This window comes from Marmota marmota, unplaced genomic scaffold (assembly GCF_001458135.2).
Source record: "Marmota marmota marmota unplaced genomic scaffold, marMar, whole genome shotgun sequence".
Classification (NCBI taxonomy): domain Eukaryota; kingdom Metazoa; phylum Chordata; class Mammalia; order Rodentia; family Sciuridae; genus Marmota; species Marmota marmota.
The window spans coordinates 3,994,989-4,018,901 of NW_025999925.1; the positions used below are offsets into that span (position 1 = coordinate 3,994,989).

Sequence of the window (23,913 nt, forward strand, 5' to 3'; positions counted from 1 at the left end):
AACTAACATGGCTTAGAAGCTTTCCTCTAAAGGCCCTTGTGTCTTTGTATAATCATATTCATCCAAATGCCCTTTCCTATCCTAGCATTTACAGTGTAACTGGCATTGAGAAATATGAGTTATTGTTAAAAAAGAAAACCCTCAATTATTAACCCAGTCGGCCATTATATAAGTGGGCTTGGTGAGAGTTCACAATAGTAAACGTAAAAGATTGCTTATTGAAATAAAAGATTCCAGCCACAGGCCTGCGGGCCAAACCCAGCCCACTACCTGATTTGTAAACAAGTTTTACTAGAACTCAGGCACTCCAGCTGGCTTATGCCATGACTCTGCTACTTCCATTACCGTGGCAGGGTTGAATAGTCTCAACCATGGGCCTCGCAAAGCCAGAAATATTTGCTGCCTGACCCTTTACAGTGAGAGTCTGCCAGCCCCTGGCTAAGACCTGCTACTTCCAGGTGGTGTGACCTTAGACAAGTCATTTATATTCATTGTGCCTCGGATTCCTTATCTATAAGATAGGCCTAATAATAGTATGATTAAATGAGGTAATTCATATAAAAATCATGCATATGGTAAATCCTCAGTTAACTGTAGCTATCTTGATTATTGGTAATATCATTGATTGATGGCAAAGCTCTTTGGGTAAAACATTTACCCTGGCCCAGGTCCCTCAGCCCCACAGATATCAGTGGCATCCTTCCCTGCTACAATCATGTTTTCCTAAGATCAGCCATTTCAATGCCATTAGCTCAATTTCCAGGACATTCAAAGCATATTCTACCATTCCTCCACTCTGAGGAAGACATTTGGATCCATGTCATTGAATATTTTCCAATAGTCTGTGTACCCTATCTGGAGAGGGAGAACTGAGTGAGGCATTTTGTGGGAATTAAATGTCAAGAGTACCAGCTGCTTCTTTCTAAAAATATAAGCTAGATATTCCAAAAGGTGTGAACCATCAATCAAAGTATAAGGAAAGATTTCACATTTAGTTGTTTGTTGTTAGAGAATTTTAAAAAAAAATTAAGGAAATGACTTGACAAATGGCATGGAAAGCCATTGAAAGAGCTGAAAAAAAAAAAAAATAGCAGTCTCCCTTAGCCTCCTATAGATGGTGGGAAATGCTTTCTCAACGTACAGAAGTCTCATCCTGTAGTCCATTCTGTACATGGAGGTGATTTCCAAGAGAGAAGTGAAAAGGAAAAAAAAAATCCCACAGCCCAACCTTTCAGAAGGATCCTAGTCATGCAGAGAAACCTTCTCCTGCCCTCTTCCTCATTGTCAAGTTCGGCAGGTTAGAAGAGCCATCCCCTTGGGGGACAAATCCCATCCCAGGTTCTTACTAGATGGCTGGACAGGGCCTTGGTGTGGGGCAGGCATCTGCAAGGAGGAAAAGGGATGGGCATCTGTCTCAAGTTCAAGACTCATGTCACTTATAATGCAAATAGTGCACTTGTGCCTACTACCACCACCACCAGGGGATAGCATGACCTGTTCAGTATGCTTTCTTTTGGATTATCAGATACCTCCCGCACCCCTGCTATCTCAAATGGTTGTTGCTTCATTAGTTCAGCCTTAGCAAGAGAAAAATATTCTCCTTGCCCTCACACCCCAACCTTAATGGCCTGGATGGGTGGTGGAAAGGGAGAGATGACTGAAAGTCACAGGGCTCCTTCCAGCACAGTGCCTCCTCTGCAACCCTGACCCATGCACACTTCCCTTATTGCATAAGCAATGCCATTTGCATTCAACAGAATTTATTGAGCATCTCCCTTCAGGGGTTCCCAGCCTTGGATGACTGTGAAAATCACCTACATCAGTGCCTGTGCCCCAGTCCCTAAGGTCTGTGGAGGAGCCAGAGGCAGGCATTGCATTTTTAGGAAGGAGGTGCATTGTATAGTTTGAACTTCCCAAGTGATTATAACCAGTTGAGACTTACTATGTGCCAGACTTTCTTCTAGGGTGATAAAACACTGAACATGGGTCAGATGCCTGTTCTCATGGAACGTATGGTCTAGTGGAGGCAGCTAATAAATACAGAAATGACAAAGATATCTTTCTGATCAGTCTATAAGGAAAATAAAATGAAGGACTATGAAAGAGAAAACTAGGGGCTGGGGAGACTCATAAGTTTACAGTGAGTTCGGAGCACTGTGTTCAGGATGGTGAGCCTTCTTGTGATTCCTGAGCCCAGATTCTGCAGGCTGATGGACCCTGATTAGGCAGACTAGCCCAAGTTGCCCACTGGGACAGGAAGCTACCAGGTATCCCTTACCCTCAGCAACTTGGTTCCAGAATGCCCCTACTTCCCTCTTAACCACTATTAAATGAATAGCAAATAGGGCACATCTTGAATAATCCTTTTTTTTAAAAAAAATTATGTTTCCTCCATTAATGAGAACTTCTTTGATCACCCCACTTGGAAGTAACAGCCTATTGTCAGCATCATGTATTGAATACAATTTCTGACTTACATTGTGATAATACGAAAAGCAAATTGAACCATCCTTATGTACAGGCACTCTGCAGGATAATTAGTTCATTTCCATTGCTGAGGTGCACATTATGAGCCCAGTTTCATAAATGAGGAAGCCAACTCTGAAACATTGAGAACTTGGAATATGACTTAGCTTTTTAGACCTTTTGGATCTCTTCCAACTGGGAGAATTTATGAGCCTTTGATCTTTCATTGTTTTCCCCAACTAGATAGAAGCTCCCCCAGGAAGGCATCCATTTTATACATCATTGCCAAACACTACACTCTCTCCCACCTGCCAGGGTCCTTGCTCGTGGTAGGTAATGAACACAGCAGTGGTCAGTCAGTCTGTGAAGGCTGCCGGCCTGAAGCCTCACTGTCACTCCTGAGCCTCTGAGGACTCTAGGGAGGTTTTCAGGCCTCAGGCTTCAGAGTTTCTATTCATCAGTTCCTTTGTGTGTGAGTAAAGATAGTAACTTCAGGCTTTTTCCTCAAGACCCCTGGGGGAGTCCTCAGCAAGCAATGTTGGGACTCCTCAGAGGAACCCCAAAACACAGGCATTTACCAGTGGGTTCTGTGGGTGTTTGTACTTTGGAAAGAAAAATCCAAAAGCAATTGTTTTATGCCATCTGACTTTTTTCTAATTAAAATTTTAAAAATTGATATTAAAACACCAATTAAAGAGTCATTGCAAGTCCTAGACTAGGGATCATTATTCAATAAGGCAGCCTTAGAAGTCCAGGTAAGAGGATTCTGTAGGTAAGGAGGTGGGAGATTCTACACAGAAAAAGAAGTCCAGGTAAGGTATTAGGAATCTCTAGAACAGTCTATTTTGTTGTAGCGCGCACACACACACACACACACATTCACACACATTCACACACATACACACACATTCACACACACATACATACACACATACACACATACACACAGAATATGGTAATTGGGATAAAAGATGGTGTACTATGGCTTATGAGTGTGTGCGTGCGTGGGTGCATGCGTGTATTTGAGACAGGAAGAAAGTGAGGCTATGACTATGGTGATATATCATTGAATAAAACTAATGCAGAAATGTGAGAAGTGACAATAACCTAATGGGGAATACAAACACTGTGAAAAACATAGGTTCTGTGATTATTACAATTTAATTGAAGGGTAATTAAATCTTCAGAGATCTAAGTAGAGGTACATTGTCTCCTCTTTCCTTTCTTTCTTTGCATTCTTTAGAGGAATGGTGTAGCCCTATGAGACCTTCCATGGCTCGCCAATGTTGTCCTGCCCTCACTCTGTGCACAAACCTGACAACCCCCAGCCTTTCAACTGGCCTTTGTAGGGCTTATAAGACAGGATGCCAGAGTCCCAATCTCACATCCTCTTCATATGGAAAACCCAGACATGAGGGATTGGAGGTTGATCTTCAGCACCAACAAATGTTCTGTAAACAATGTGCAAATTCAACATAATGCTCACAGCAATAAATAACCCACAGCAATTTCAGTGTCAAAATTTCTCCACATAACAAATTAATTCGTTCTGATTCTGAGCTGGCAACCAACAGTAATATTAATTTACCAGATGGAGATACAACCTAAATTCATATGTGCTTCTAAGGCATCAAACAAATCTGTTTTAAAAGCAGATATGGCAATGCATGATAAAAGAATCACAACCAAGCAATGGTATTGAATATGTTCATAGCAACCTGTATAATGCAAGGTACAAAGGGAGGTAGGAAAGTAAGAATGGCATGCTGCAGAAAAAAACAAACATGAAATACTCAGAGTGCAGTACAGGGGAAAACATGTATTCAATCTAGGGCTCAGTAGGGTGATGCAACAGGGGTTGAAAGAAGAGAGAGAGAATTGGGCATAGAGTAGGGAGAAAAGGCTTCTGGAAGAAGTTGAAGTTCAACCTGGAAGAATGGGGTGGGTCAATGAAAGGAATATTCCTGAATGTTTAACCAGTCTAAACAGAGATATAGAGGTAGGATTAGTTTGCTCAATGTAGAGAATGGTGAAAGGCTGGTCTGAGAGCTGTTGAGAGGATTTTTAGAGAGAAGGGGAATAGAGTTAGACTTGATTATAAAGAACTTGGAAAGTCAGAAGAGGAGTTTGCATTTGATTTGCTCTGTGTGTTAGGAAGGCCTTGGGGTTAACTACAAACTGTAGAACTCTGAATACATTTGCTTAACTGACTAAAGAGTTCATCTTCTCAAACAGCAGAAAGACCAGCACCAGTGGGCACAAGGGTCCCACAGTGGAACTTGCCCTCTTTCTTGGTGGGAAGCATTGCCATTAAGCTTGTTGCTTCATGGTCCTAATATGGCTGTTTTCCAGCCTTATACCTACATCCCAGGCAGAAAGAAGATAGGAAAGGAGACGGTGGGTGAACTTTGCATAAGGAATAAATGCAAAAGCTTCCTTTGAAATCCTTATCCGTCTTTGGTTTGTGTCTCAGTGGCCAGAATTGTGGCACAACGCAGCCCCTTATTGAAAGGGTGTCTAGGAAGATTAGTGATTTTCTTAGGTACATTGTCATCACAAGCAAAATCAGAGTTCTGTTTCTTAAGGCAAAAGGAGAAGTGGACACTGGAGCAGCAAGCAGCAATCTCTACACACTATAGTGAAGGTTCCTGAACTGAGTTACCTCAGAGAAAGTGATGACTTTTTAAAAATGGATTTGGCTTTGGTATACAAGGGATTCAGAAGGAAGGAGAAGCTTCCAGAAGGATAAATGGAAGTCATTGAAAGCAATCTAGGAGGAAATGGTGAGCATTTGGACTAGAGTCCTGGATATGATAATGGAGAGAAAAAGAGAAGCTAGGAGTTATTTCCAAGGAACAATGAAAACAATTTTAACTTTACAAAGAATGGTCAAAGTGGATGATTAACTTCCTGGCCCTTTTCTTTTTAGTTCTATGCATAAAGTTAACACTTAGGGAAGATGGTGTTGTAGGGACAAATGAGGCAAGGCACCAAAGATAGCAGGAAATAGTTTTGTTTGGCTGCAGCCAGGCTCAGAGGGCACAGCTTTTGCTGTAATCAATCAATTCCCTGAACCCCGAGTTCAGGTAGTTTCAGAGTTTTATACCCAGCATGTAAGGGGAGGGTCTCAGAAGTTCACAGTCTGCAGAAGTTCACATAAAAGCAGCTTTTTCTTTCACTGTTTTGGGCAAGTTAACTCTTCAAAGACAGCACCTGAGAAGGGGAGAGCTTCTTCTCCCTTTTCTTCCCTCCCCCTGCCAGTTGTTACCAAGAAGACAATTGTAACTTATCTTAAAAATGTAGACATCTCTGTGAAGCCCAGCTCAAGGCCAGAGGCCTTGTTTGCATATTTCTTCAAAGTACTATACTGGATACATTTGTGAAAAACTAGTAAGGGTGTGTCCAGCACCTGGAGTGCTGGTATCTTCTAGGCCAGTGGCCAAGTAAATAGGGCGACATGAAAATAGGAAGTTTATCTACAATGGACTCTTTTGCAGAGACTCTTTTGCTGACAGACCTAAAATCAGCCATGGTAAAGAGGGCTTTTCTGTGGGGAAAGGGGGTGCCACTTCAATGGAAGGGCACTTATTAGTGTTTATTATTAAAGAAAACATCAAGAATCAGAGACATGTTGGGGCAATAACAAATCCTGGAAGGTTATTACATTTAACGTAAAAAGCACCTGATGGGTAGGAAAGGGCTGAGTTGGTTTCCAAGTCAGGGGATTCTTATAGGAATATGCTTCTTCTTGGGAACATGAACTTATTTTTCCAGGGATATCTTCTAAACATGACAGACCATTAGAATACATCTAAGCTTAAAAAGCAAAATGAGGGCTGGGGGTGGAAATCATGGTGGAGCACTTGTCTAGCACGCCCAAGGCCCCGCCTCCATCTTCAGCACCGTAAAAAGAAAGAAAGAAAAATGAATCTGTTCTGAAAATCACTTACATTCCTTTTCATGACTAACCCTAAATAATGCAAGCATTCTGCATATCTGTTAGAATGGGGACAAAAAGGGAAGAATAAAAAGGAAGGAATTCCACAGAACTTTTTTTTTGTGGTGCTGGGGGGGGCGGCAGTTATTTGGTAGTTATTGTAAAAGAAAAGAATAAAAATTTTTTAAGACTAGAAAATTGTTGCAATCCAAAAATCTTTTCTAAATGTTATTAAATAGCAGTCATGGCACAAGACAGTGTAGTTACAGAAAGGTTTAGGAAAAGCTCCCAGCCTGAAGGGGATCCCAGCATGTGGGAGGCAGCTTATTACAGTACCCCATGAGGAAGTTACCTCAAGGGTAGGGACACAGACTGTGGGAGCTGAGAGGAAGAAGGGACTAGGTCCATCTGAGGGCTGCAGCTTTTTGACATTTTATGGTCCTACCATGACACAAATGGGATTGGATTTTTAGCCAGAAAGAGTTGTTAAGCAACTCAACCACTTTAGGGCACTGGGAAAGGAGGTGACATTGCCAGAGAGCCAAGGATCTCACCTTGACACCTCCCAGAGCTCCTTCTCAACATTGGGGAAGGAGTCAAGGAGAAACTCAGGGATGCTTAATGGAGAAAATGGATTAGTGGTATTTGCAGTGTGTGATTTTGTAATTACTCTGAATCTTTATACCGGCTCATCTTTATCTGAACTTTCAAGGTTGAGTGTAGTTTTATTTTTTTTATACACCTGGCTTCCTCAATTCAGTTAATCCAAGGTCACCCCCAATTTGCAAGTCACAAAACTCTTCCTCTATCATCCAGAAAACACTGATAGTGAGGCTAGAACACAGTGTCAAATGGGAGAAATTCTTCTCTCCTCCCTCACATCCACAGGTATTCATTCCTTCATCCTCTTCACATTGTTCTGACATTTTAATGATAAAAAAGAGAAGAGGAATATTTTGAAAGAAAACAGTTTCATGTGTCAGTCAAAAAAATGTAGTTCTGCTTCTTATTCTCTCATATTTAGTAAATCAAGCCACCAGATCAAGATTCTTCTATTGTGGCCCCCACCACACTTTTCTCCACATCTGGTTGTCAGTTTCTCCCACCAGATGCTGAGTTTCTTGAGCCTTGTGTTTGGCTGACTTGACACTGTCTTCCTGGCACCCTGCATAGTGCAGGCATGAGAGGCACCCAAAGTGGCGTGCTGAGGGAATGTTCCTCACAGACTGAATCTCTGCTGTGATTTATTCTTATTCCCCTGAGGATATAAATAAGCCTGGGTCAGAAAGCTGTGTTCCCAAGGTGTAAACCAGGGTGAAATTTGCCTGGGGGCATCCCAAAAACTTCAGGTAGAAAAATCAAGTTGTCCAATAAAATGTTTTGAGGGAACTCTTCAGAGCTCCAAAGGAAGGTTATCCCTGGTCTAATTTCGCCTGAGTGTTTGCTAACAAAAGCCAGTATACATTTTTATGTTTATTTTTTAGTGCAAGTGTTGCAATAGCTACATCAGTCCCAGAATATAAAAGTATAAGTTGGTTAAAATCCACAAGCAGAAGTCTCCTTTCCACCTAGGGAACCACACAACTCCAAGGGCACCTTTCTATTGCTTGTGAAGTTGCTAACTGGACTCCCAAGCCTTCTTCCCCCAAGCGGCATGGTCGGTCCTTCTCTCTGGAGACACCAGGCTCTTAAGAGATGAGCTATGTATACATAAACATGAGAGGAGGACGTATATTTTATAAGTATAGCTATATTTTCTAAGAATGAGTTTAGTAAGTAGAATTCACAGGAAAAATCAATATGAAGCAGGTAAATGAGGAGGCCTTGAAATAAAAAGTGTAAGTGGGAGGTGGAGAAAAGGTATCCAAATGAAGATGATCCTTCATCTGAAGGCAGAAGTACAGCAGGAATTCAAACCATACATAAAGAAAGGGGAGGACCACACATCCATCTACCCGTTAGGATGGGCACCTCCTAAAGCTAATGGCCATTGCATGGAGTGCCACAGGGAACCTGCAGCTGTTGCCCAAGTGGGACAGTCATGGTGGTCTCTCCTCCTGGATACTGTTGGAGGAAACTTGGGAATGTTCTACTCCGTGGTGACACTCTCTCAGAGGCTCAGTGGCATTTGACCACTGTCACCTTGGCAATTTCCAGAAGCCTCCCACATTCCTTTATATTATTTCAGTGAAACAGGACATTCCACCTTTCAGTTCAAAGAATACAACACACATTGGCCAAGGATCCTGAGCCAAGATGAAAGAGGGGTTGTACTCTCTGATATAGCACTACCCCAGTCACTGCCACGCCTTGGCTAAGCCACCTTCCTCATTAGAGATGTCCTTGGCAGTTAATTTGTGTGAGGTTGACTTGGGTGGATTGGGACAGAATAAATTTACCAGTTAGTCCTTCCTTCAGGAAACACCAACATTCTGCCTGAGATCAAGGAGCTAGAATATGGTATTTGTCAAGTAAATTCCCAAAGTAATTATTGATTCCCAACCATATATAAAGCACCAGCAAAGTTTCTGACTTTCTAACCAGATTAGGTTAGAAATGTAGTCTCCCCAGGCACACAGAGCAGTGGCTAACAGCATAGGACCCTGCCAATGAGGGGAACATCAAAGAAACACGACAGACTTCATTCAGAGAAGTGAGGGATTTGCTTCCAGCTGCTGTGGAAAGGAAGGTTTCACCTTGAAGATTTCATAAAGCTCCCACTAGGGTAGGTTCTTTCCACCTGCAGAATTTTGCAGCAGTCTGGCTGCTATGTCTAAGGCAAGGTTTTAAAGAAATAAGGCGGCAGGCTGCTCAGGTAGGCCCCCGAGGAGAGAAGAGCCTGGTGGATGGAAGGACTCAGCACTGGCCTGTCAGTTTCAAGATTCACAAACGAGTTCCATTTTTATAGGAAACTCAATCATTCAGGTTTAGGGGAAATGATACCCAAGAGCCATCTATGAACCTGAATATCCATACCAATCTATTTTTTTTACAAAGGGGTAAGAACATATTTTCTAATGACCAAAATGATCTTGTCTACCAATGGCAGACTACTTTACAATTCAAAGAATGGTGGAGTGATTATAGGAGATTGTTTACTGAGCTTGCAATCAGGGACAAATATTAGAAGACCCAAAGAGTTAATACAACATCCCACACTACTCTTGCTGAATAGAGTACACACACACACACACACACACACACACAATGCTGATATCTGTCGTATTTAAACTCTCCCCATTGAAATGAATAGGAATTCATACCATCAAATTCCTATAACCCCTCCATACCCCTCTTTATATACCATATACACATTATTGGACGTGTTCCACAGATATGAACTGGTTACAGGAGTCTTGTCATCTTGGCTATTGTTGAACATTTCACAAATTTCTTAGTTACTCTTTTAGTAATTATGTGCAGAGTAGCATTTTGGGGTATATTTCTTTTATATTTTAAATTTACATTAAGTATAATTCCTTATTTGAGTTGTGTGAGCTTTGACAAATACAGAGTTGTGTAACCATCACCACCATAAATATACAAAACATTTCTATTATCTTCTTACCCATAAAAAAGTACTGTCTTGAGTTTCAATTTTAAAATAGGTTCTTTTTAGATAGTGGAATGAATTGGACATAACTTTCCTATGTTCATATACGAATACATGACCAGTGAAACTCCACATTATGTACATCCATAAGAATGGGATCCTAATTAGAATAAGTTATACTCCATGTATGTATAATATGTCAAAATACATTCTACTGTCATGTTTATCTAAAAAGAACAAATTTTTAAAAAGATAAAATAGGTTCTTTTTGAAAGATGACCAACCTCATCAGTTACATTGTTATGAACATATCTGCTTATGAAAGGTCATAGTTTTTTAGCCTGATCTCCAATATGGTGCCATTTCAGAGATGGACAAGATGAATTTGTATATTTGCTTAGCTAAGAATAAGCATTTTTGTATTTACTTAGCTAAGAATGAGTATATCAAGTTTATCTGATCTACGAACATAAAACGAAATTTTAAAAAATCAAGGCATAGTCTAAGGACAACTTCCCCCAGAGAAAGTTAGAAACAAATTCTAGCACTCCAGTTAGAATGCTATCAGGAGACATATTAGCTCTGAGGGCTGGGAAGAGAACTGCTAAGTCATATCTCCAGTGCATTTCCTTCCTTTCAATGGGCCACGAGGACAGAGATAACCCCAACAGGCCAGCAGCTGCTCTGGGGCTCAAGTCATTGTACTCATTCCAGCTTTTCAGAAAGTCACCTTAGTAGTGAGCACTTAGAAGAATGACCTATCTTTCCTAAATGGAAGCCACATGCACTTTAATGTATGCAAGTAAGGAGCAGAACCAACTGTTGGTTTTTTATTAAGAGCTTCTTTTTAAAACAAATGTAAAAAAGTGATGTGTACCCACGCTCACTCAGGACATTTTAAACAATATGAAACTCAACATTATGTATGACTTAGTTGTATTTTGGAATTTTTGGAAAAATTAATTATGTGAATTCAATTGGCTATTTGGTGAACAAGTCTCATCACCAAATAATATATTCTTGTCACCCATAGGACTCAGCCCATACCATGGGCTGACAGGTTACTTTTTATAACAGGATAGGAAGAATTGAGGTTTGTAAAATAAATGGGAGCCAGGTCATCCAGAATAGCCCTGCAGTCTGGCTACCAGGTATCTACCAAGCATCTCTTCTTGACTCTCCCTCTGACCCAAGGAGTGACAAGGCAGGACATCCATTTCTTTAAGACTGTATCACTCAATCTGCCAGATACATATAGAGACCCTTCTATTCCTGCTAATATCCAGAATTTAAGACTCAAACATTACTTGCCAAATACCTAAAGATGCAAAACAAGTACAACCACATATATATTAGGACAATTATTTTAAGCCATTAGAACATTTACTTTTGTCTCAAAGTCTCCAGCTATAACACGGATTCAGAAGGAACCGAGTTAGCTATTAAAATCCTACTCCAAAGAAGCCTTATAACAAGGTTGCTTTTACGAACAGGGAGAAAATAAGTCAGTCAGTACCCTCCCCTCCTGCTCCTTGCTGTCTTCTCAGGCTTCTCACTTTGTTCTTCTTAGTGCGTCTTCATATCCTCAGTTTTTCCTTATCCTCACCTCCCTCTCTGCTGAGGACAGAGCTCCAGGGTAAACCACATAATGAACCACCAAGCTCAAGTTAAAAGAGAAGCAGAGCCTCCTAAAATGCAACATTTTTCTATAAAACATTGGAAAACTTCAAGGAATGAAGAGCACAGATTCTTTCTTTCATGTGAGGGTGAATATTCTTTGGTGAATTTCAGGATGAACAGAAATCAATGTCATGGAGCAGAGATAAATCTGCCCCTGGCATGCTGACTCACTGTGGCTCTTCTAATAGCATTTACTGGAATGACCTTCAGTTCAAATGAGAACCATGAAATACCAGTAATTTTATCTGGGGAATATTTATATTTTGGCGCAGTAGGTGAATTCCTAATTAAAGGGCATTATTAGAGGCAGTTTCCCTCAAAACTAAACGTGGTTTCATCTAAGTTAGGTTTTGTATTTCTGATCAGTCCTTTTGGTTGAAACAAAAAATTTTTTTTGGATTTAAAAAAATTCATTCTTTTCTTATTTCCTCATAACTAACTCCCATAAGTAATATCTGTTAAGGAAGACGTTCTGAGTTCCAAATAGCTCTAACACAGATCAACCCAATATTTTCTCCCTTGAACTATTTGCTTTCTGATTTATGGTTATTGGGTTTAGTGGTTGCAAGTTCAACATAGGAGGACAGGGACTTTAGAACATTCTCTGACCACAGCAATGAAAAATGTGTGATTCTTCTTTTCTTGCCTTCATTGGCACAAAGGGTAGACTGGGTTCCTTCTTGTGGAAGAATGTATGGTGATCACCATTCCCACTCTCGATTCAGGAGTCTTTCTATTTTCTACTGCTTTTTGGTCTCTTCAGGAATCTTTTCTGAGTTACAGAACTTTGTGGCATTCAGAGAAAGACTCCCTGACATTAGTGTAGCCAGGATTTAGGGCTTACCCTGCATCTGAAAGGGAGTTGGAGAATGGCATCTTTAGAAACCAAGGTGCAACAGTTCACACAGGGTCTCTGAATCAGGTACTTCCCAATAACTACCCCAGAATTTATGAGGGTACTGATGATCTGATTGGGGTCATACCAAAAGTCATCTGCAATCTAAATTATGTAAGAGAAAATTGTACATTTTAAGATTACATATGGGGACTTTCAAAACAGGAACTATTCATTTCTTCTCTCATTCCAAAGCTGTTTTCTGAGCACTTACTTTGAGTCAGGCACACTCTGGGGGACTGGAGATACAGCAGTGAACAAAACAGACCCAGCACCTATCCTCACAGACCACTAGGGATTGCTTTGCCATGGTTAATCCAGCACTGCCCCAGTGTCTGAGACTCTGGGTTTCACAAAGAAGGCCTCCCATCCCTAGATTGGGGCAATTCTTCAATTTCTCACATACTGGCTGAAATAGCTCACAGGAGCATCTGATCCCTCTAGCTTCAACTCCCCATTCCCTAGTCTGATATTAATGTTGGCAAGAAGATGTCTTCATCATAGGGAAGGAGGCTTGGAGAAGGAATGGGGCTAATTGCCTCCAGAATTAATATATTCATTGGCCTCTTTGAGTGTGTTTACCTCTACTGCTATGAAATACCAACTTAGGGTAAATGGGTAAAGTCTTGGTTTTGAACTTGCAAAGCAGAGGCTCAGATGCTGTCCATGATGACCAACAGCTTCGAATTGGAAAACACAGATGACGTCAGTCGGTGTCCACCCGCTGATTACTGACCCAATTCTCTTCTCTTTCTTACCCCTCAAAGGCACCACAAAGTCTAGTATTCAATACACTTTCTCATACTACTCGATTTTAAATTCCCAACAACCTTTGGTGAAATCCAAACTCCCATTTCACAGATGAGAACACCAGACCTCAAAATTAATTTGCTCAATTTCTCAAAGCTGCTAACCGAAGCCAATATTCAACCCCAGGCCCTCTGGCTCCAAACCCATGCTCTTTCCACTATCCCACAGCTGTCTGCTTCTAAAATTTCAGTTCTTCTTTCTCTTTGTACATTGTTTCAACACAGCCTGGTGGGAAACTGTCATATAATCTGCTGGTTTTCTCCAGAGCTCTGGAATCAGCTATAGGCAACCAAGGGCTTAAAGCTACTCCTCTCCCACCTGCAGGCTCTGCCCTCCAGGTTGTGGGTCTCCTAATCATATCCTTGTCCCCAAGCCTCTCTTGCTTCCTGCACAGGAATCCTGTGGCTGTCATGAATGCTAAAGATCTATTTTTAGAAATCAAAGGGAACACACCAAGGTTTCTAGGAGTCTATTAATATCTTATCTGAGGACACCCAGAATTTTAACTTACCTTGATTTCAAGGTAAGTTACCTCCAGAGAAAGATAAACTTTCCTTACTTTTCTTTTCAACAGTCACCATCCCCAGTATAGGTTTCTTTTCTGGGTTTTGTTGTTGTTGTTCTACCCTCTAGGGCTTCTCCTTATTACCTGATGCTCAAAGTCAGGGATATTAATAGCTAGCAGCAGCCACAGTTGATTTCTCTCCAAGAAGGCCAAGGGGGAAGCAGCACTAGTTCTCCTTGACCTCCTCTTGTGATTGGCAGTGCTCCTTAAGATCATCTGCAGGGAGGGACTGCTGTTTTAAAGATCTGTGCAAATGTCAATCAGTGGATTCCATGCTTTTTCAAGCCTGCTGGAGATAACAACTTCATTCTAGGGCACTCAGACTACTACTTCAGGCATAAGAGAATCATCATATACACAAGACAGAAAATGGAAATGGAAAATTAATTTTATAACATTTAAATAAGTAAGAAATGAGAATGCACACATGTAGTCTCTGTACTTGGGGATGTAACTGCGCCATTTATGTTACACACATACACATACACACACCCACACACACCCACATACCATATCTCTGCTCAACAATGTTTCTTTGCCTTAACAGGTCAATGATGATAATATAAAAATGTAAACACCAAAAATAAATACGCTTTTGAGATAGCATTGCATTAGGAGTGTCACTAATATGTTAAAAGAAATCAATTAGTTAATCATGTCATAACTGAAAACAAAAATATTAAACAAGGCAATAATAATGGATATAAGCTGAAATACCTTCTGTTTCAAAATCAGTGATAAGATTACTTTCCAAGTAGGTTGCTTTCCAGTATAATATACAGCACATGATATAAAGATACTCCACATCATTAGCCATGAATTTTTAGTATCCTCTTAAGAATAAAATACACAAAAGACTTGTTAAGTTCTGTCCCATGTTCTAACATGAACCCTTTTCATTAATCCTCAAATCAAACTCTCTAATACAGACTAGAAATTATTGTTTCTTTTCATCAGATCAGAATAAAACAGAGAAGAAGCTTGCTTTTGGATGGCTGGGCTGTGGCAATGAGAGCCACTTACCACCAGGAAGAGTCTTTACATTTGGAACAGACTTTTCATAAAAGGAACCTATCTCCAAAGGGGTTAGAAAATCAACTGCAGCTAAAACGAAATTTCATAGAAAAGATCTGCCATTTTCCCTCATATTCAACAGGCATGTTCAGCCCTGTATGAAAGCCAATGATTTTTATAGATGACACAAGCTCTTGGACCAGGTCCCCACCCTCTATAACTTGGTGTTAACTCAGGGATCAGCACCTGTTGCACTGCAAGCCAAGGGACCATCTAATAAACATGGGATACCATGAAGGCCCCTCTGCTGTCCCCGCCCACCTGCCTGTCCCTTCTGACAGTATTAGTACCCCAACTCTCAACTGAACACCCACCATGTCTCTCTGGTTCTCGTGAAGCTAGGCATTTTCTTTCCTTACTGCCCTCATCACTTCCTGCAGTTGCCTGAGGCTATAGTGGTAAAAGACCTTGCTTTGTGGTAAGAAGTTTAGGAGGAAGCAAATTTCCCATTTGCTGGACACATAAGCTCATGCCCTTAATTACTGAGCCCCAACCTAAGGAAAGAACAACAGCCCAGGGTCATCTTATCACTCACATAATCACAAAATAAATATTAATTGACATTATTTTTTAGGATTCTGACCAATTCAGAACAGTTGTTAATAATGCCCAAATATTCACATAAAAAGAACTTGTATTTTTCCCTCAATTGGACTATTTGTGCATGGATTTGGTAATCAAAAAATCAAAAATCACAGGAAGCCATTGGCCCTCTCCCTGTAGGATCCCAACCTGCACTGCCTGGTTTTTAGCCATTCCAAGGGACCAGATCCCTGCATCACTCCAGGACAGTCTCTAGATCAGGCCTTACTCCTGGCCAGGATGACTGGTTACATGGACGTCTCTGATGAGCCAAGGAGACCCATCAAACTAAGGGATCCTGGGGAGAAAAGACCGTCCCTGGGAAGGTGGAGTCAGTCACTAGTTCATTCCATTAGTGTCCTTGTGAAGAAGACAGGAAAATGGCAGAGAGATCTATGAAAGGAAACATGGCCCCCGGTCCAAACTTTGGCCTGACACTCTTTCAAATGTGCCTGGCATGATCACCTGGATGCAATAACTGGCCCAGAAGGAGAAATGTCAGGGACCATAAGAGTCACCAAAGGCTGCCCTTTACTTTGACATCTGCATGAAGGGAGAACCCCAAATACAGGTTTAGACTCATAACCTTGGAATTTTCCCTTGGAGAGTTGCTTCCAGTAGAAGATTAGAACACATATGTTGTCAAAATGACTTTATACCCCGGGTTGCCCCAAATGCTTTTCTTAAGCACGTCCATCTCATCTGCTCCATATTCCTCAGCAGCACACCTTGCTCAGAGTGGAGACTCCAAAATATTAGATCTGAGTTCAGCATTATAGTCCCTTCTCCAGTGTGCCCTTGAATATCCCCACCCCCTAGAAGCAAAGGTCCAAGTAAAGGAGTAGTACTGAAAAGGCATTCCCTTAAGGAAGAAACCATCCTTAGATAAACACATTTAAATCATCAGTAGTAGTAGATGCAATTACATCTCAGACTGAAAAGCTGCTGCAGAACCTGTCCCAGTCTGACTCCTCCACGGAGTAACTGTGTGACTTGAGCAGGTCATTTCATCTCTCTGGGCCTTGGGACCCTCATCTTAAGTGATAACAGAGAACAGAGAAGTCCACTCCCTGCCTTCTTAGTTTGGTAGTTGGAACATCATTTGAGTCCAATATGACCCAGCTCTAGGGTCTCCCTCCAGAAGGCCAGTGTTTGAAAGGAGAAAGAACTGTGGTACTTTGAACAGCCCTAGGACAAATGAGGGTCAGTGTTTAAGTTTGCTCTTCATAACTTAGTACTGATGAGTAGCCAAGATCTTTAAGGGAAAAGAAGATTCATAACAAAACAAAAACAAAAAAAGAAAAAAAAACCCACACAATAAGTTTCTTTCTCTTTAAAGGAAAACTGCCAAGGATGCAGAAGGAAATGAAGATGATCAAAGATGAGGATGTGCATTTCAACTTGGGTGTGAAGAGCACCCCCTCCTTTCCCCACTGTCTGCAACCAGTGGCTTCCCGGGGTAAAGCACCCCAAAGACATCCATTCCCAGAAGCTCTTCGGGGGCCTTTTTCCCAGTTTCGGTATGAACCTCCTCCAGGAGACCTAGACGGATTTGCTGGGGTCTTTGAAGGAGGGGGGTCCCGGAAACGGAAGAGCATGCCCACAAAGATGCCGTACAACCACCCGGCGGAAGAGGCCACCCTCGCACTCCACTCGCAGGAGAACAAAAACCATGGCCCTCCGAGCCTCCCTCTGCTCTACCCGCAGCCCCCACGTCCCAAGTATGACTCCCAGATGATTGACCTGTGCAACGTAGGCTTCCAGTTCTACCGCACCCTGGAACACTTGGGGGGCAAATCTGTCAAGCAGGAGCCCATTAAGCCCAGCGCAGTGTGGCCCCAGCCAACGCCCCCTCCCTTCCTGCCTTCGCCCTACCCCTACTACCCCAAAGTCCACCCTGGCCTAATGTTCCCCTTTTTTGTGCCCTCGTCCCCACCCTTCCACTTCAGCCGGCACACCTTCCTGCCCAAGCAGCCCCCGGAACCGGAACCCCTGTTGCCCAGGAAGGTGGAGCCACAGGAGAGCGAGGAGACCAAGCAGAAGGTGGAGAGGGTGGACGTGAACGTCCAGATCGATGACAGCTACTATGTGGACGTGGGTGGGGCGCAGAAGCGCTGGCAGTGCCCGACCTGTGAGAAGTCCTACACCTCCAAGTACAACCTGGTGACCCACATCCTGGGCCACAGCGGGATCAAGCCGCACGCGTGCACCCGCTGCGGGAAGCTCTTCAAGCAGCTCAGCCATCTGCACACCCACATGCTGACCCACCAGGGCACGCGGCCCCACAAATGCCAGGTGTGCCACAAGGCCTTCACCCAGACCAGCCACCTCAAGCGCCACATGATGCAGCACAGCGAGGTGAAGCCGCACAACTGCCGTGTTTGCGGCCGGGGCTTCGCCTACCCCAGCGAGCTCAAGGCCCACGAGGCCAAGCACGCCAGTGGGCGCGAGAACATCTGTGTGGAGTGCGGCCTTGACTTCCCTACGCTGGCCCAGCTGAAGAGACACCTCACCACGCACCGGGGCCCCATCCAGTACAACTGCTCCGAGTGCGACAAGACCTTCCAGTACCCGAGCCAGCTGCAGAACCACATGATGAAGCACAAGGACATCCGGCCCTACATCTGCTCCGAGTGTGGCATGGAGTTTGTGCAGCCCCACCATCTCAAGCAGCACTCGCTCACGCATAAGGTATTGAGGGGCTCCCCTCCCAGGGACAGGGTTGCTGGATCTTGAGGGATCACCATAGATGCTGAGGAGCTGTGTAACACTGGGCAAGAGGCTTGCCTATCCTGAGCCCTGATGCCCTTCCTCACCTTTAAGTAGGAGAGAATGACAAGACCATAGACTATCAATCAAGTCCTTTCCTCGTCTAGCCTTTTAGAGTCTAAGGTGGGCCCAGGAATAAATAAGGCAGATATTTGGAGAGGAGAGTGAGGAAGGATGAAGAAACAGCTGGTTGTCTTGCTGTTGCTTCCTACTTCCCAAGAATCCCTAATTTTTTTTTTCCTGTAACTTCATCTAGGGCACTAGCACAAGTGTGTCATCAGACCCTGATCAATAGGATATACCAGTGAGAGTCTTCTAGAGAATTCTTGTCTTTTGCTGCTGAAGCAGGGCTACATTTTGATCTGTGTGCTGGATCTCTGCAGGGGCTCTGAGGAGAGCAGGGCTTGGCCTGGTCCTGCAAGGCCTGTGCTTCCTGGGTGTGAGACAGGTAGCTGCGTGGATTGGGTAGCCTGTGGTTTGCATTGTAGGAGGCAGGAGAAAACATCCTTTTCTGTTTGGTTTGTTTTTATCTTCCCTGGACTCAGGTCTTCAAGGAGATATACAGCCCAAGGGTCTATCTTCAGTCTGGGTTGCAACTAAAGCCCTGGAGTCATGCAGACTGAACTAAAACAAGGCCCTAGTGGCATTCCTGAAATCTTAGCCTGGTTGAGCTGACTTGAGTGCTTTGAACTGCTGAGAAGGGAGTTTTGCCCTGCTGACCTCATCCATTACCCTTGACCTCAGTGGTTTTCTTGGCAGGAAAGACTTCTAGCAAGCCAAAGTTTTGTTAAAACATTCTTTAATTCTGAAAGGTCAGTGAAGGACTTTGCCCAGCCAAGATAATGCTTCTGCTCTGCTATAATGGATTTCATTTGTTAGATTAGGACAAAACCTGGGGCATTTTCTGGCTCTGAAGCAGAGATGAAATGTGGGTCTGCCTTGTGGGCTCTGCACAAACAGCTCCTGCCCTACAAAGGGCTCCCATAGATACCATCAGAGGGGAGTTGCCTGCCAAGTGCAGGAACCATCACAAAGGACCTAGACCAAGATTCAACCACAAAGAGGACCATTTGTTTATTTTGGGACTCCTGCACGTATGGAAAAGGCATCAAAGGTACATTTTAGAACATATGGATTCTGTAAGATAGTAGAAAATTAAGTCAAAATGGGAGAAACATCTTGGTGTCTAAAATAAATTTCATTTGAATCAGGAAACAGGCTGCATTTTAATAATTAAAAATTAAATTTTAATTTATTTTTTGCTTTAATTTTAAGCAAAAAGTGAAAGGTAGTATTGAATACTTTTTCTCTATGGCCAGTGCTTTACTTCTCATTTAATCCTTATTTACTTCCCAACAACTCTGAGAGCTACTCTCAATTTGCGGATGAAGACACCAAGGCATGGAGAGGCCACTCGGGAATCCCTGACACCAATGTCTGAGTCTTGAACACTTTACTCTCACAACTTCCCCTTTTCCACCCCTTCTTTCCCCTCATCCCTAACCTTCCCCCACCCAGTCCTGTCAGAGAAACAACAGCTTCTTTTGTTGCCCCATGGTTGTGTCCAAGTTCCTTTTCCCTTGCCTTCTGTGGGCCCACATGTGAGTCTTACTTTGGACACTGAATTCTCTAGAAAAAAATTCCAAAACCAGTGAAAAATAGTGGCTTCTCCTTGGTCCTAGATCATAGCCACACCCAAAGAAAATCTCTCTCTTTGAATTTTTTTTGGTACTGGGGATTGAACCCAGGGGTACTTAATCACTGAGCCACATCCCCAGTCCATGTTTATATTTTTATTTAGAGACAGAGCTCTTGCTGAGCTGCTGAGGGCTACTCTAAATTGCTGAGGCTGGCTTTGAATTCATGACCCTTCTGCCTCAGCCCCCCAAACCATTGGTATTACAGGTGTGCACCACAGTGCCCAGCCCAAAGAAAATCTTTTAAATATTTTATTTATTTATTTTTATTTTTTGATGCTGGGGATTAAACCAGAGCCTTGGGCATGGTAGGCATGTATTGAACACACTGAGCCACTCCCAGCCCAGAGAACATCTGGAAAGAAGAAAGATACTGTAGTAAATTTTGAAAACCATCAAGAAAATATTTCTATTGATTTCATAATTTTAAACTCAACTAATATGCAATGTATTTTCACCTTTTTAGAGGGCATTAAAATTTAATTTTAAAGGAGGACAATCCCTACATCTCTTTATTAGCATAAATCCATATGTATCTGCAATGATTTAGACTAGAAACTGAGCTATAAAGAACCCTAGGATTTTCAAGACCTTTTGGTTCATCTTGAGAAGAGAAGCCTCCACCAGGAAAAGCCATGGGACTTATTTATCTAAAGTTTTGCAGCCAGTAAATGGGTGGGCAGAGATCTGAACCCTACCCTTCAGTACCACGGGCTCACCAAAACCGAGGAGTGGTACTTTCTTACCATGCTCCAAGTTAGATAAGTGAAAATATAGTCAGAGTCTGAGCTGAGTTTGGAAACTCTTCTTTTGACCTAAGAAAGGATACTGTACTATAGATTCCAGGAAATATGGATTTATAAGATTTGTTCATTTAGTAGCCTGTTCTCATCCTGTAAGATTTTTCATTTTAGATCCCTGGTCCTCTAAGTATTCCTTTTCAAAAAGTCATTCAGGCCAGGTACAGTGGTGCATGCTGTGGTCCCAGGTACATAGGAGGTAGAGGATCACTTGAGTCTGAGTTCAAGACCACCCTAGAAAACAAAAGTTCATTCTGGATCAAGACATCTTTGAAGACCTTTGCAGGGAAGCAATAGGTTTAGCCAATGGGCTGCTCGAGGTGTGAGTCCCTGGAAGTGCTCTGGATTGAGGGCATAGATGCTCAAGTATTCAAACGCTGCTCTGCAGATAGCAAGCAAACTGGAAACCTTCTGTCCTGTTTTCTAATTAGAAAGCTGCCAAATTTCCAGGACCATGTCATACAACTCAGAATGGCCCATGGGAACCAGGGGACCAACAATCAAGTCATAATTGATTGAAGTGAGGCTGAGTTGCTCTCCTGGAATTTTTCTGTCCATTAATGTCAAGAGGACGTTGTTTTTCGTATGGCAAATGATACCAGTTTAAAAGATTTTATTTCTTCATTACCAGGAAAGCCAGATTACAGACACATTCCACAGTGCTTTTATCAAAATCCTACTAATGCTTTTGAATTGTTACTATAGTATTAAATACCAGAAGTTACAGGAACAACAAAAGTGTTAGTTTTCTTTTCCTCTACCGATCTGGATAGTTTATGGTGTTCAGAAGGAAAAACAAAAACAAAAACAAAAACACCTAGATTATGTAATCAATGCTTTTTCAATAAATAAATTAACAAGGCTAAAACTATACTATTGGGAACCTCACCAAGCTGTTTGTGGATTTATGTAGCAGAGAGAACAAAACCTCACAGAAGCCTGTTACCTGTTAACCAATTATTTGTTGAATCTTGCCTCCTCACAGGGTGTAAAGGAGCACAAATGTGGCATTTGCGGGCGTGAGTTCACCCTGTTGGCCAACATGAAGAGACACGTGCTGATCCACACCAACATCCGTGCCTACCAGTGTCACCTCTGCTACAAGAGCTTCGTGCAGAAACAGACTCTCAAGGCACATATGATTGTCCATTCTGATGTGAAGCCCTTCAAATGCAAGGTGGGCAGAAAAAGAAGAGTCGGAGGGTTGGGCAAATACCCAAAGGGAAAGAGAACCTGGGAACAGTCTACTCTGTTTCATCAGTGGGGCTACTCAGAGTAGGTCTATGGCCAACCCCCAGTCCCATCCTCTACTGTCCCTCTTTGCACTACACCTTTGTGCACATAAGCTTTTGGCTGGTCCCTGAGGAGCCTGTCTAGTTTGTCTCACTGTGTCATCAGTGCCCTGGGGGAAGGTCTGAGGGTGGACAGCTTTTCTGGAGAATGGGTTGGTAAGGGATGGAGGTGATGTGGAGAGTTCCTGTTCCAGGGTGGAGAAACAGGTGTGGTCCTCTTTTCCTTATCAGTCAATAAATTGAATATAGAAAGGAGTCAGAGAAGCTTCTAGCATAGCCCTTTCCTTGCCTCTGCCTGCTCCTTTTCTGACATTTAATCTGAACTATATAATTTGAAGGCAGGCTTCCCAGAGAGGATGAAAGAGATTCCGCAGGTTGATTTCCTTTACTTTGGAGGTAGACTCAGTGGTGGGATTGTGGGATCTTACGGTAGCTGCAGCACTATTCACAAGAGCTAAAGTATGGAATCAACCTAGGTGCCTATCAAAGGATGAATGGATGAAGAAAATGTACTTTATATACACAATGGAATGCTATTCAGCTATAAAAAATGGAATCCTGGCATTTAGAGAAACATGGATGAGCCTGGAGCACATTATGTCAAGTAAAATAAGTCAGGCACCGAAAGACAAATGCCACATGTCCTCACTCCTGCGTGGAAGCTAAGTTGACCTCATAGAAGTAGAGAGTAGCAGGAGGGTTACCAGGGGCTAAGAAGGGAGGGAGGCAGGATAGAGAGAGGCTGATGAGGGGATCCGAAAATACAGTTAGGAATAAGTTCTGGTGTTTCATAACATAGTGAGGTGACTCAAGTTAACAATTTATTGGATATGACAGAAGAAAGAATTTGGAATATTCCCAACATGAAGATGTGAAAAATGTTTAAGGTGGTGGACATGCTAATTACCCTGATTTGATCATCACACATTGTAAATACTAATCCAAATATCACATAATGTTCCATAAAGGTACACAGTTATTATGGGTCAATTAAAATTTTCTAAAAAATAGAATAAAAGAAAGGGATTCTGAAGCTAATCCTTCAAAGGACCTCAGAGATGCTGTGAGCGCAGTCATTAAAGTGTTTTTCATTTATTCCTAAGTGCCACAAAGCACAGGAATGGAGCATCTTTGTTAAAAGCTCTTGTGTCAGATTAACTTGGTTGGATTTTTATTTCATCATATGAGAAAATGCATAGCTGGAGAGTCGTAAGGTCCAAAGCCCTGACCAATGTGGCTCAGAAGTTCCCGGGCTTCCTGAGGCTTCCACACCCCTTAACCCTGTTTCCTTCTCTGCTTCTAAGATGAGGAATCTTGCTCAGATTGGGTAGTTAGCACTGTGTGGGTGAGTGTCATCCCGGTCATGAAGGGAGGGCTGAGCGAGAGAAGAGGGAAATACCAGATGCAGATCATCTGTAGAGTTTCTTTCTGTAACTGCATGTCTGATGGGGTGTGGGTGACATTCTCCATTGATCTATATTTCTGAAGTGGGGTTCCCTGCTTCTAGGGGACATTGCTGCTTTCATCCTCTGCAGCATGGCTCCCACTTAAAGGAACCCCCTGTGAAGTTCACTTCTTTCCTGTGTTGGCAACTCCTAGACGGGGTGAGGGGTCAGGAACCAGAGCTTCCCTAGACCGTGTGGGCATTGTCCGGAGGCGGGAGAGGGAGACTTCTCCCCCCAACCCTTTTCCTGCCACCCACTTCTGTTTCCCCTCCTTTTCTCCAAGTTCCCAGTGGTTTGAAAGTCAATTTATATCCACCTTGAGTCAGCCAAGTTAAGGGGGAGGAAGCA

The 23,913-nt window shown here is 42.6% G+C and overlaps 1 protein-coding gene and 1 long non-coding RNA gene across 5 annotated transcripts in view; one reads left to right on the forward strand and one right to left on the reverse strand.

Annotated features, from left to right (window-relative positions):
* Positions 1-14,388, reverse strand: part of LOC125615814 — a 75,385-nt gene extending 60,997 nt beyond the window's left edge. The window contains exon 1 of one of the 3 annotated variants that reach the window (XR_007346408.1): positions 13,853-14,387. This is a non-coding gene — a long non-coding RNA (uncharacterized LOC125615814). Of the gene's footprint in view, positions 1-13,852 lie in introns of all 3 variants that reach the window. The other 2 variants (XR_007346409.1, XR_007346407.1) reach the window with 2 other exon arrangements.
* Positions 1-23,913, forward strand: part of Znf366 (zinc finger protein 366) — a 67,608-nt gene that overhangs the window by 28,815 nt on the left and 14,880 nt on the right. For both annotated transcript variants that reach the window (XM_048800150.1, XM_015497810.2), the window contains exons 3-4: positions 16,902-18,253; positions 21,814-22,005. In XM_048800150.1, coding sequence (XP_048656107.1) covers positions 16,916-18,253; positions 21,814-22,005 — 1,530 coding nt within the window. In that variant the 5' untranslated portion in view covers positions 16,902-16,915. The remainder of the gene's footprint in view (positions 1-16,901; positions 18,254-21,813; positions 22,006-23,913) is intronic.